Source organism: Tigriopus californicus, chromosome 4 (assembly GCF_007210705.1).
Source record: "Tigriopus californicus strain San Diego chromosome 4, Tcal_SD_v2.1, whole genome shotgun sequence".
Lineage (NCBI taxonomy): Eukaryota > Metazoa > Arthropoda > Copepoda > Harpacticoida > Harpacticidae > Tigriopus > Tigriopus californicus.
Genome location: NC_081443.1, coordinates 3,262,038 through 3,276,508, shown reverse-complemented (window position 1 = coordinate 3,276,508; position 14,471 = coordinate 3,262,038). Strand labels below are relative to the sequence as shown.

The 14,471-nt window shown below is 41.2% G+C and overlaps 2 protein-coding genes across 4 annotated transcripts in view; one reads left to right on the top strand and one right to left on the bottom strand.

Moving 5' to 3' along the window:
* Positions 1-1,055, bottom strand: part of LOC131878870 (protein catecholamines up-like) — a gene marked incomplete in the record, with an annotated part of 2,069 nt that extends 1,014 nt beyond the window's left edge. Inside the window, 1 exon segment of the mRNA XM_059225009.1 lies at positions 795-1,055. Coding sequence (XP_059080992.1) covers positions 795-801 — 7 coding nt within the window.
* A 4,648-nt stretch (positions 1,056-5,703) lies between these two features.
* LOC131879368 (run domain Beclin-1-interacting and cysteine-rich domain-containing protein-like) lies at positions 5,704-14,243 on the top strand. Of its 3 annotated transcripts, none has more exons than XM_059225669.1 (14): positions 5,704-6,162; positions 7,027-7,151; positions 7,531-7,717; positions 7,785-7,973; positions 8,044-8,385; positions 8,448-8,577; positions 9,010-9,128; positions 9,192-9,433; positions 9,502-9,694; positions 9,755-9,891; positions 10,150-10,332; positions 12,697-12,903; positions 13,277-13,421; positions 13,763-14,243. In XM_059225669.1, exons 1-14 carry the CDS (start codon positions 5,911-5,913, stop codon positions 13,985-13,987), a joined length of 2,676 nt encoding a protein of 891 aa, XP_059081652.1. In that variant the 5' UTR covers positions 5,704-5,910; the 3' UTR covers positions 13,988-14,243. The 3 variants fall into 3 exon arrangements, with proteins under 3 accessions (XP_059081652.1, XP_059081653.1, XP_059081651.1); XM_059225670.1 differs by having other exon boundaries at positions 7,531-7,729; positions 9,517-9,694; XM_059225668.1 differs by having other exon boundaries at positions 7,531-7,729.
* Positions 14,244-14,471: the final 228 nt, after the last annotated feature.

Sequence of the window (14,471 nt, the reverse complement as noted above, 5' to 3'; positions counted from 1 at the left end):
CCCCCCAAAAAAAAGCAAATTTCAGAATCGAAACCCAGGGGAAAGAAAGAAGCCCACTTCGGACTTTCAGTGAACGGATCACCACGTTATACATAGATGGGTCGAGCCTCCCATTGGCCAGGCCATTCAAACTAATTCGGAGGACAGAGTGGGTCCCCAGGTCTGAAGGAGGCGCATCAACGAAACCTGGGTGGGAAGGTGGGGTGGAGGTGGGCGTTGCGGTCGTGAACGCGGATTACCCCCCATAGTTGGGAGGGTGCCGATTAACCCTGGCAGATTGGGATCAGCCCGGAGAGTCCCAGACGCCGATCTCAAAATTCCCCTAGCTCGACCCAGCTGGACCGGTTCCATGCCCACCCACCATTTGATCGAAGACCCAGGGCGGGTCAGATCACAACCCACTTATGTTATCCGTCCCACATTCATGGATATGGATGGATTTTCTTCCAATATGAATGCAGGCAGGTGGGTTTTGAGTTCCATCCATCCATCCATTCATCCATACCTAACTAGACCGCTATCTCAGTAAATAAGTAGGTCGATATGGTCAGTCACCATTGGCATCTTCCGTTTTTCGACATCTCTTCCAAGGGATCAAGTTCATTTCTAATCTCAGGAATGAACGTATGAACGAACTAACAACTAGATGGATTCGATCGGCCACTTCTGAACTCCTTTCGACCCGGCCCATTCATCCATCCATCCATCCATCCATCCATCCATCGGATGACTCCATTGATTCATGGATCAATTGGCCCACGAACGATCCCAAGGATGAAGCGACCCGCTCTTACCTCGCATTTCAAGGGACGCCTGGGACTGTTCAGACTGTCAATCACCAACTACTGGCCAGAAGTGGATCAGCCGGTATGGGCGCTAACAATCCCGATTGTCGTGGCCCAAAATCATGCAACGTAACCAATGCAATCGTCAATCGCCGGATCAGCCAGAGCCCGGGGAAGGATAGGAAGAAAGTAACTAACTCAATGGGAAAGTGGATTCAGGCCTTCCTTGCATGTCTTCAACTCAGTCAACTCAAAAAAAAGACCTGTAAGATTCAGGGTGACCTAACCTCTTAGCCATGAACCCCAACTCAGGTGGCCGGGTTCCCTCGGTACCGAGTCGCACCGAGTCGTTTTTCTAAGCCTTCCCGGTTTCTATATCGTGTGGTATGAGCTAACACATATGAAGTGTCTGATTTGTTGGAACGGCCTTCGGATCCGGCTGGGGTCGGGTTTTCTCGCTCCACGCTCGAGCTACTTGGCGTCACCTCCGGCTTGTAAAGCCAAGATCACCGATGCCGTGGCCTCTGATCGGAACCCACGTCAGTCTTATCAACAATCCGTCACCCTTTAGCGTTCAGGGTGACGGAGGTATTAAAGGTCAGTTCGGTGCCCGGGTGAGCCCTTTATCTCACCGGACCGGTGGGCCCTGAAACCGGGGTAGGATAGCGCTCATACCCTGAAAACGGGCCGGATGGCTCGATCAGTGGAGCTATGGAAATGGCGATTTTGAGGCGGCATCGCGGCTAGACAGACTTTAAACAATCCTTAGTCGGTCCGTTGAAAAGTGGTCAGTTTCATGAAATGTAGGCCTACGTCGTCGACCTAACCGCTAATTCCAATTCAGCAATGGGAGTTGGGCACTCGCACCAAAACCTTCATGGACCGAGGCTTGCTTGGCTAAGGTCGTCCGATGCATTTTATCCCTTTTCAAATTAACGAAAGAAGACGAGTTAATTCACGCAACTTAATATGTTTATGGAGAGATCTGATAAAAGAAATAAACATTGTAAAATTTGCCCCTAAATGATAGGAGAAAGGTAGAAAAATGGCCATAAAGAAAAAGGTAATCAATTTTAATATTTATGTCAAAATAAAGACGCAAACATAGATATTGCAGGGCATTAGTCATTCCTCAATAAAAGGAACGGATTACAATTGCAATGGGGTACCCCAGCGTGGTTTCGTGAACGCAAATTTTGAAATGCGACAGTACTAAACTGTACCCAGTCGCATTTCAAAATGTGCGTTCACGCAACTATCTGATACTCGCAGTAGGTGCAACTGGGTACAGATCGTATCTCAAAATACGCACTCACGAAACCATGAGGGGGTGCCCCATTACGTTGGCCAAAAATTAATTCTTTACGCAACCGTTCCTGGCCAACAAATAAAATGGCGTTACTAGTTAAAATCCTAGCCATCTAAAATTTTAGTAATTGTAAGGGTTTTGACTTAATCCGGACCATACTATGGTAAATCAATGATTCTTATTTTCTTTTCAAACAGCCCTATAATCAAAAGTTTTCCTACAATCATGTTATGCTTATGAGGATTGATAATGTTTATTTGCTTAGCCAATTGTTTTTCCAAATGTTTATTGACTTTCAAAATAATTACCAAAATAAGTATCAAATGTACATGCATAACATTCTTCCAGAGAACATATCATTTATATATTTTCACATCTGAAATGTTCATTTTCTTGGGTTTTGTAATGCAGCTCACATAAAACCCCTTGATTATTGAAAATTCAATGGACAAATGGTGCAAGTTGACTGTGATGTTTGTCTTTGTTCTCCCTCTCCAAAATGCCCAAAATCAGGGTGCTGGACCACATTTTTCCTTTAATTTCTTGCACTTGACATATGCTATGGGATTTCAATGAGAAAATCTAAACAATAAAGCAGTGCAAATGTTGCTATCTTTGTTACAACAAACACATTCTATGTTGTTAAAAGCAAGTGCAATTTTCAACTCTGAGCTGGCTTATTCAGGACATATCCTTAAAGCTTCAAGTTTTCGCATTTGCCAAGAGAGAAACAAAAATCTAAATGCCACTCTGCAGTGTGAAAAAAGGAACATGTGCAAGTAATATTTGGTTTTCTTGGCTGGTTACAATTACAGCATTTTAAAATGTAAGGGAATTACAATTCCATTTTTGATAAAAGGAACAAATTACTGTAATGTCCTTACTACTGCCAGGTTGAGCCAAATAAGTTTTAAAAACGCAAGCATACCCAAAGCAATTGGTTTAGTCAATAATTGTTGGGCATGATTATGGTTAAGTTTCTAAGCCAGGAAGCAATTGGATTTTTTTAAATTTTTACAGGTAAGTTATATGTTCCCTGATGAAACATCCTCTTAGATGAAAAACGCGGTCTTAAGTAATTGAAGAGTGAAGTGTCATTATTAATGCAAAAGAACCTCAAAATGATTTGATATCTTTCAATTTTAGAAATTGATGGACAACTTTGATTGCAAGGTAATAAATAGACAAATTATAACCTTTCATTTTAATAGCACTGGGGATTACATTCCGTGTGGCAGTTAGAAAAGCCTGTGAAAAATCAAAGCAAAAAAAATAAGACACTTAACATAAAACCACTTAAAAATGCAATTTTGATACTATCTAACAATGCTTTGGACATGCAACTGACCAGCATGTTATCATTACTGCTTCATTTTGAGGCCATATTGCATGCAAATCTATAGACATTCCTTGTAAGGAGAAAAAGAGATATGTACAATGCACTTAGCATTTTACTTGAAATAAAATTAAAATTTACAAAGGATTGGGCGTCCCATATTTTTTCATAAGGGAAAGTCTGATTTTTGTGGTCAATATCTACTACCCTTAATAATTGAAATAAAGAAAATACCTTGAAATTTCAATTTTGGACAAAAACTTGCAAAACCAGTCTAAAAACATTGAAAACAGACCCAGAGTTGTGAAATTGTCATGAAATCACGCACAAAAGAAACAACAAGGGTATCTTTCTGCCCAATGGGCACAGGGTGATACGCAATGATTTGTTGTTGTTTTTTGACTTTTTTAATTTAGAGAGATGGAGTGTCATTGCAAAATTTTGTGTCACAATTGAGTTAATAACTTGGTTTCATTTGTTTGATCACAGGTCTGGTCTAACCATTTAATCCAGTTGACGTAGGTCAAATGGTAGCCCCTCCAATGGAAACAACTACCCTCTTTTTGTGTTTCTGTAAATAGCATAATAATAAAGCACTATAAAATGATATGAACTCTCATGAATAGCCCTTTGCCATTAATCATTTTCCATGTTATGGCATCATAAGCAAACATAATGTTTAATTAAAGTGCTTTTTTACCTGCTTGAAATGATGTCTTTTAATGGTGAATAATTTTATCAAAATGTTAAGAGAATAGATGAGTTTTGATATTGGTGGCTTCAGTTTGAAGTAATTTGTAACATTCATTTGTTGTCAATGACATGAAATGCCCTGACTGACATTGCAGCCATCCACTAACAAAACATCTCTGTTCAAGCTATCAAGAAATCATTTGACTGTCTCTTAATACGAAAAAAAGGTTAAATTAATGACAAACTGAGGGGGCATTGCATAAAAAGGGATCCTACACTCATAAAACTTCCTTTGGTTAACCTGATGGTCTAACAAGGCAGCCCATCAGTAATATTTTGAAAGTCAAATTTCAAGTAGCAAGTGCATTACTATTATCTTAAACCCCACAATGAGATTGCTTTTTTCCCAAATAAATGAGGTGAGTTTGTTGATCTGGTGTCATCTACTTTTGATTTTAAATGACTGGATTGAGTTGTCCTGGGCCCAGTTGTCCATTGGGTCAAGTTGTCAGTTAGGTCAATTAGACCATTGGTGCAAGTTGTCCATTGGGTCACATTGTCTGGTCACTATTTTGAGGACAGAAATGGAAACTCAAGATCAGGAACAAGCTTTAAAGTCTAAAGATGAAGGGCTGACGTTTTTTTGTCACTCAGTTAAATCATTTTAAATTTGATTGTGAACCCTTTTTGCTTGTGATGGGAGCTCTAACCTTGGTCCTTGAAACTAAAAAGCTGATATTCCAGTTTGAAACACAATATTACTAGAGACGGCTAAAATAAGCAGAAAAAAATGTCAAGTTTCTTTTCAAAAGTATTGGGGATATCACTTCCAGTACTGGTTAGAAAAGTCCGTGAAAAAATTAAACCAAATCATAAAAACAGTGTGAGTTGTCTGTTATTGTAGATAACTCACCCAGTGCAACTCTTTTCGAGCTTAGGCATTCTTTTTCTTTTGTTTTCTCTGGCTGTGATGGTTTGTTTCAATAGGGCTTGTCAACTGAACGCGTTTATGAACAACTGACGTTATTCCATGGAGTGAAATCAAAGACAACATGCCCAGCCAAACCGCACTGTGCATGCATTGAATTTTGACATTTATTCCATTTAACCTGCTCATCTAAGCAAGTAGCATTAAGTTATTGAGCCAATTTGATAGTGCGTTTACCAAATGTGTTCATTTTGTTGGGTTTTGAATCACAGCTCACTCAAAATCATTTGATTACTGAAAATTCAACTTGTGGATGGTCCGAGTTGACTGTTATTTTTGTCCCAGTTCTTCCTCCCCAAAATGCCCAAAATCAGGGTGCCGGAACACATTTTTCCTTGAATTTCCATCACTTGACATGCCCTATTCTCCTTCTCCACAAAACGTCCAAAATCATCAGGTTGCCTCATAAAATTAGTCCTTGAATCTTGAATTTCATTGACTTCATCAGGGGAATTTTAGGATATTATTTGGTTGCACAAGCCAGCAAATTGAAAAGAGTGACAATGTAACTCAATGCACAATGTTCGTCGTTTTCCTCGCCCGCTCAAACTTGCCACCCTGGTCTGTCATGTGTATTGTTGAAGTTGTTATTGTGGATGGGAGTATATACAGCGAGTACAGTCAATCATTCGCTCTCTCGCTAAGACTAACTGAGAGACTTTTCGCTGTGAGAATTGGGAGTTTTATCCGTGGTTGATCATGGCAGACAACCTAGTGGGTCGGTTCATCAGTTCTTGATGTTTGATTGGGATCGTTCAACGCATCGGACTCTCATACCACATCAAGAGCGCCGTGGTCCATGGCTCAATTGGGGGCGAGTGGTGGGCAGCCCTGGGACTCGGTGTCAGGGATGAGTTCGAGCCCGGCCGGGATCAGTCTGTTGTTGGCATTCGTGAGTCAATGCGATTATTACCTGCTGGCTGCCCGCACTTCGGCCAATCACGACATCTTTGGTGGATTCCGACGCGATCGCTTGCTTCAAGGATTGATGACCATTCTCAATCACGAATGTTGGCTGCCGCCCCAACACAACCACGCCCATCCTTCACAGGTGGGTGGATGAGAATCTTGGAGCCCATTGAGAGGCACCTATTCGAGCCCTCAATCTCTGAACCACCCAGAAATCCCCCCCTCCCATCCACTTTTCTTAATAACGAAACAATACGTCGAATAATACTTCAGTTCTTGTAGTACTTTTAGTTGCCATGGCATTCATTTCTAGCTTATGTTGAAGAGTTTGGTAAGCGAACTTGACATGGGCGGCGTTCAACGTATATTCAATGGACAAATATTACCGCAAGCTCATTTTCAGATGAGCCTGCTTCGTACTTCTTGGCCTTTTTCGTAAACTTGTCGCGAATGTCTCCCACCTTCATGCAAGATTTCTTGGCTAGATTGTTGTTTTTTCTTTTTCAGCCAGTGTTTTCTACATGACCCATCCAAGTCTATGCAAGTTTAAAATTTAAAACTAACACCTCGGTTACTAGGGGGGCAGGTCAGAGATTGTTGCGGCTCCCCCTTGTGAAAACGTACGCCAAAAGAAATTCGTTTTTCGTCCGAACTTGTCCTGCGGGGAATATCCTACCACTCACAATGAGAGAATGTCTCTCCTTTGCTGAGTTTTCCCGACAAATCAACCAGATTTTATTCCAAGATTTTTTGAAATATTGCCAGACCAAGTAATAACTTGATGATGCTTCAGCTTGCACTTCATTTAAATTCTATATATTATTTTATTCTATGTTACTCGCCAATACTCTTCTTCCATCCTTTGGGTGGTCTGAGTGGCATGCACAATAAACAATAAATAAGCCATGGATTCAAAACCGGCATTGGCCAACATCTTAATTTGCGACACAATTGACATTAACGTGACATAATAATTTCCCAGAATGTTTCTTTTGATGCTTGACAGACCAACGTGGCCGATAGTGGACCGAGTTGTGCGGCTTTTTTGCGCCAAGTGCTCCAGCATTATACCGGCGTCGAGGCTAATGTCATCAGCCAAGAAGGCGAGTGGCTGCCCTTCCTCAAGTGCAAGTACGTTGTTCAAAACATACCGTTTTGACAGGCTTATTCATCCTTAAAGGTCGTCAACCCCTTACTAATAATCGGCTTTTGATGGGGTAGAACTTGAACAGGCCTTAAAACGGGTGCATAGTGTATTTCGGCTCTCTATCCTCATCACATCGGTCATTGCATACAATCTCGCACTATTTAGTTGACAGAAAATAATGTTGGCTTAGTGTTGCAATATATGTTAACCTGATTGTGGTCCAAAGAATTGAGTAATCAAACAATATTCCAATGAGTAAGATCAAGACTTTGATCATGAGAAAAAACTCTAGATATAGTGCATAATATGTCTCAATGGATAGTCATGATTGAGGTTGAACACCGGTTTTTGGTTGTTTTTTAGGTTACTGGAAGCCCAATTGACCAAAATCTTGAGTCAGTGCTTTCAAGATGATGCTGCAATCAGACAATTTTACCACGAGGATGCCTTCCTTCGTAGTCCGCCCTTGGTCGCCCTCTTGTTAGAGGTGACTCAGTGTCTGGATGATCTTGACGTAACTCGGTTTTCCGCTCTCAAGCATCGTCTTGAGGTACTTTCAATGGTGTGCCATGTCTTTTCGTATATCGTGGGTGACTTTTTAATGATTCGCATTTCAGGATGAGTTTTCACATTGGGTCATTCCAGTCAACCAACCATCTTCCACACCCAAGAGCTTCAACTCTCTTCGTCGTAATTCTTTGTCAGCCAAACGATCTGCGTCCTTGTCAGCCAAATCCAGTTCACATAAATATGTTCACAGCCAATCGATGCCTGTCGATTTTCTACCCCCAACACCAGAACGTGAGGTGAGCTAATGGCATTTAAGTTCATTTTTGTCGGTATTTAGAGGATATCAGTTTTTTTTCATCTTGTTAGCCTGTTGATACCGGTACCATTCCGAAACAAGTCCCTCCGTCAAACCTCTGTGATGCAACCAGCCTGAATATACTAATGAGGAGGAGGCAGATGTCTAATTCCGAGAACGATCTGACTGCAAATCTCAAGTCTAAGTTGACCGAAAGTCGTCCCACCATTGTCAGCACCGATTCTGATTCTACACACTCCAACCAGAACCACCCTGTCGCTCATACGACTTATCAACGACATCGCCGGTGTGCCTCGGATTCATTGGCCAAGATCTCGATCTCGTCGAACATTAACAATTTTGATGAAGGAATTCCTCGACTTAAATACTCTGCCCAAGTTATTCAAAAGAGGGTAGGAATCGGAACAACAGCAATTCATAAACGGAGGATAGACACATCCGCATCATATTTTAGGTCCCGATATTTCACTCGGACGAAAATGTCTTGGAATCTTCCTCCTTGACGCCTATTCCGCCCACAGAATCGTGGACCGCTCCAAAGCCTACATCCAAGGATCAGTCATTGCAAAACTACCTCCAATCAGGTACTTCAGGATAGCCCATGAGTAATTGGTCAGGGAAACTAGCAATTCAATTAAAAAAAACAGGAAAAAAACAATCCAAAAAATATTCAGATAATTTCGTGAACACACATTTTGAAATGCGACTGGGTACAGTTTAGTACTGTCGCATTTCAAAATGTGCGTTCACGAAATTATCTGATACTCGCAGTAGGAGCAACTGGGTACAAATCGCATCTCAAAATATGCACTCACGAAACCATGCGGGGTGCCCCATTATTCGACCAACCAACGCTTGCATTGTTCCAAATCCCTGATTAGCTTCGATGCTAAAACGCAAATACGCCCGCTTTTTTTTTATTGAATGCCGTTTTCGGTGCCCTTTTACTATTTGGGCAACCCGGTGGTGATGAATTGAAATATCTAAAACATGCCTTCAATCACATATGCTTCCAGGCTGCTTCAGCCAATATCAAGCTGAATTGGACAAGGAATTGGCTCATATCATCTTGGCCGAAGCCATCATCCAAGGCATCAACATTGCACAATACGAATCCGCAACTCAAACTCGTCAAGTATGGACGAAAAGAAGGTTGTTTAACGCATGAAATAAATCAAAAAGGTCTTCTTTCTTCAAGGGCGAAGAAGGAGAAACAATGTCAGCCCCAGTGGATCTGGATCATGTTCAGAATATGCTGCGAAATCAACGCTTCCGGCGACATCGGTCCAATGTTGGTGCGCCAATCCGAGGGCAAATCATGGATCATGTGACCAACTCTTTGGAGAGCAGTGTGATGTCATCATCGTTTAGCTCGGGTCTGTCCAGCCCGATATTTTCAGATGATGAATCCAACGAAGATGAGGAGACTCCTCTTCGAAGGTAAGTAATCATACATGGTGTTTGCCTTATGAACGATGATTACGAGCTAAGTTCAATTTTATCGACAGTCCCTCTCAACCTAGTGATATCGACACAACCACCAGTCAAGAGAACGGGAATTCAGGTCGAAGCCGAGGTCATCGCCGTGAAAGTTCGGCTGAATCTTTGGCTTTGGCCTTGCTTCATCTCAAGAAGCCTGAGATTCAACCGAAAGTATGTGATTTGAAATGGTTGGTGGGAGACGAAGACACTCCCCAGAAGGTGAGTCCTTGACTTGAAGTGTGCAACTGAATCGATGTCGATGTGCATGTCTATTTCTAGCCATTGCCTTTACCCCAAGACTTTCAAGCCCTCTCGGATTCAACCGAGTCCCCTGCAAATGCGCCTGTGTTACGTGGAACCAACACCTGGGCTCCACCGAGACCCCAACTGATACTCAAGACTCATGTGAAGAAAAAGTAAGTTTATCTAACTTTTGTCGCAACAAAACAAAAATTTACATCAAAAATTATTCAAGACCAAGCAAGAAGCACCAAGCACATCAACGTACTTGTAACCAAAGTTTTTTTTTTCTTCTTGAGCTGTTTCTTGTGGTCTCCTCTCGTGTTTTTCTTTGCTCATATTTTGAAATGGATTGACTTTGATACCTCTGTTTGTATTTTCTCAACCGTCTGCTATGCTCTCTTTCTCCCTTTTGTTCCTGTCTGTGTCTCCAGAGTTTTTCCATCAATGCAAGAGCAGAACTTTCAATGTGCCGGCTGCTCCATGACGGTCCAAATGCGGTACATCAAAACTTTCCGCTATTGCTCCTATTTCGGGAAGTACTTCTGCACCAGTTGTCATCTTGGTCAAACCAGCGTGCTCCCCGCCAAAATCATTCACAACTGGAACTTCAAAGAGTAAGTCTTGCCTTCTCCATCTGACTTCGAGAGTGTTTGCTGACTGGCACTGCGCAGAGATGGGCTTTATTAGCGGCCAACCAACCTGACACGGTCGCTCAATCTGCTTCATGAGTGTACAGTATCTTACATACTTATGCTTTTTAAAGTTACGATGAATTCATATTTCATAATCAAGGCTGAAATTAAACGGAAAAAAATATTCGAGCATGCACTTTTAGAGAAAGAAAAATCTTCATTTTTCAGTAATCGCTTTTTTTTCTTGTTCATTTATTTGCAGGTAAAATAAAAAAAAGAGACATCTTCTCAATGAAGGTATAAAGCCAATGCCAAATTTTATTTTGGATTCATGAGGCAACTAATTGTGTTGGCAATATGCATGGTTGTCCTAAATTAGCGTAGCCTAAGCAAACCTTAGAAAAACCAACCAACTCATCTGTGACATCACAGTCTTAATTAAATATTACACATTTCACCCATTTTTTTCTTGTTGTAATGCACCGTTCAAACATTTTTTTGTCTTTGTTTTCTACGCTTTGAAATGACCACGAGTCTGAAAAAAAATATATTATTTTATTGCATACTGCTATATTGAATTCGAACCTTAATATATTGATCAAAATTCAGGCTCAAACATGACATTTCAGCAATAAATCGTACTCCATCCATGGTACGCATGGAAATGACTATTTCATTAACCAGAGCCATATTTACGTTTTGCGGGTAACAGCATACTCACGGATTGACTTCTTCGTAACCATGAGACAACATTCGATTCATCCAGATCAATTACTTACTGAAATTCAAAGATCAAATGGTTTATTTTTTCGTCTTTGTGATTCTTTTTTATTTGTTGACCCAATCATGTATGTGTTTTTACATAGCTATTCTATTTGATTATGCACAACTTGACACGACCGTGAGTCGCAAATAAAAGTTATCATTATTCTTGAAACTATGATAATATTTGAAAGAGACTAAGCATCACTAGAAATTCAAAATAGTGCTTTAGAAATTAAATCTTAAGTTGATAGATTGAAAACCACCGCGTTTAGAAACCACTGCACTCTCATTGGAGCAGATAAAAATGCCATGGCTCCGCAAGCACATCTGTGTAAAGGGCTACAAACCCCGACAGTATTAGAAGAAGTGGGAGGTAATTGACCGGAAAAGGGGATTCAATTCCACTATTTCCAGTTTGGGTCTTGCATGGGGGTCGAAATTGCGTAGGGCATATGTACATATTATGCCTTTTTGTATGCATCTCATTGGGGAATGGCATTAATGGGGGGGGGGCAATAATATGTGCATAAGCCTGAGCTTTAAGAGATGCACAGTCTTGACAGGTACGTGTATAGTGCAGTTTACGCTCTCATTTCTTTAAAATTGATCTGACAATGAAGGCATTGATGGCTGGCTCAATTCTGTCGAAGATAAAGGACAGTGTAGATGATATCGGCGAGACATGACGAATGACAACGAGTGTCGAGATTATTACTCTCTGATTCCGCGCCAGCCAACTCATATTGAGATAGTCATTCAGCTCAAAAGCTCGGGTGGAAATGAAAGTTGTTAGCTCATTACCGAAGTTTTTTATTAAGCCTTCAACAAGACAAAATGGCTTGAGCCGACAATTTCAAAGTTCGGTCGAGGCTTTGAAGTGTAAATAATGGATCGAGCAAGCTATCTCGAGAGCGTCCAATTTTCAAAGCATCCCTGGATCACGGTGGCTAGGGAAACTCAAATTCGCATGGAAAAAAGTCCTGTGGTAATAGATAACTATTTTGAAATAAAGCACATAAGAATCATGTTTCATTTTCTTTAAAATATTTCTCCCTATTGGCTATTTCTTCGAAAAGAGCAACGAATTTTGTCATTTTCGTACATGATGGTAGTAATAAATGACAAAGGCACTAATGCGTCTTTTCCATTGCACTTCCCTTCACGTTCTGTTGATATTTTCCTGGCCACAAAGAATTTCAGTCGAGCCCTAAAACCTGATGAAAAAAAGTAGACAAAATCAAGAGCCAAGTGATTAGCTGTAGGTGCTTGGGATGCTTGTGGTTGTGGTTTCATAGTTTAACTTCAATTGAGCCACCGTGTGTCCATAATTTACAACTCAAGCAACATTTCGCCAGGCTAGGAGGCTTTACAAAAGAGGAGAGTCACTTAAAATTGTGGGCCGTTGTTCCACAATGTTCCCATCTGTCTTGGGGTGCATCATGAACAGACCGCCATAAATTGCTAATAACCCCGTTTCCCTCTGGAGTGGAGAAAAAATGACTTAAGAGTGCCAAAAGAACAAATACGCAACTCAAGGAAAACGGATCCATTTTTTTTGACTGGGAACCTTCCAATTTCCAGAGAGCCTGTCAGCACTTTTGCACGGTCCGTCATCAAGTCCCTGTTCCACGAACGACTCTTCTTTATGGAAATCATCAGCCCTGAATTGGTCAAGCGGGCCAAACGACTTCGTCGAGCTCTGAAGTGGAGAAGATTGGCGCACATTGTCTTCCCCTACGTTATGACGTGCAATCGAAGGCATGACTCAGGGGATTCGGAAATCATGAGGTAGGAACGGGTCTCTTTGGGATTGGAAAAAAGATTTAATCGTGTATTACCATTTAGACATCCAAAATGTTAAAAGTAATAATCTTTATCGCAAGATGTACACGTTTTCTCATTGGATGTATTTAATTAAACAATACATGTTTCATTGCACGGGCAAGTGCTCTGGTAAATGTTCTGGGTCCATTTTGGGTGTGTCAGGGACGCCATTCGAAGCGGGTATCAGAGATATACTATCATACTGAAACATCGACGAATTGAGCCAGAGACATCACGCAACTTTGAATTTGTCACTCTGTCTTCTTACATAGAAATAGCTAGAATCGGGAAATAACGATCAATTTATTTCAAGATCTTGATCTTTCCTCCTTTTCAGTTTGCTTAAAACGATAGGGAAATTTGACATTGAGGAACCTGCCGTGCTGACTTTGAATGAGATCTGCAGCATCAAATTAGGTTCATACCTCCATGAACTCCCCACGGCGGTCGAGGCGGCCAAACTTCATATTCTACAATGCAAGGTGCGTGTCTCGCTATCGGAATTTGTTCAGCACAACGATGCAGAGAACACATTCCAATCGCGAACGAGGCTATTACGCTTTTTATATGTAAAAAGAGAAAAGATACCCTTCCCATAATCGTGTGGTTTAGTATCTTATCAAACTCTCGAATATACGTACACTATTGAGAATGGAGAATGACACGAGGTTGATTGTCAACTGCAAAAGCCAACCCAGTTTGAGAAGCCGGTCTTTCAAAGACGAAAAAGCTCGTGTCCTTTTATTGTACTCCAACAGGTTTCTTATTGCAGTTGAAAATGGACCTAGTGTTCAGTTAGTAAGGCAATCATTGGCTTTTGCAGTACTGTCATATGCGAGGCCATCTATGCGAAGGCTGCCGGTCCGAGGACGTTTTGTTCTCGTTTCAAACCACAGATGTGGCTCAATGTGAGACCTGCAAGGCGTGCTATCATAAAACCTGTCTGGAGAAAGTCTTGGCCAACGACGGGGAATGCACCAAATGTTGGCGGATTAAACAGAGGAAAATGGCTAAACTGAATGCTACGACAACGGATGTGAGTTCCTGAGAGGAGCACGACAACGGATGTGAGTTCCTGAGAGGAGCATGAGTCCTGTGGAAAACGTCCTTCATCCTCCATCCCCCTTTACTGTGTTGCCTTTCACTGAAGATCTGTGATAGAATGCCTCTCATTCAACTAATCGATAGTGAAGAACTGTGTTGGCGTCCCAATTAGTGATAAGAAGTTTACGATTGAAGAGGCATCCTTACCTTGCTTCATGATGAGACTTGAGTGATATAATATATATTTTTCGGTTCTAAAATATGGTTTTCGATCATTTCTAGTTTGATTTTCACATGCTCTAGGATTTCAAATTTAGTGGGATTCTTTTTCTGTAGTCTTTTTGACCGCCATTGAGAATGTTATCTCCTTGATGCTTAATGAAGGCATAAAAAATTTGATTTATCCTTTCGTTGATACATTATGAAGTCAGCCTTGGGGGTTGTCACATCTGACTAGCCCTTAAAACTTGGCACTCTAGTTTATCAAA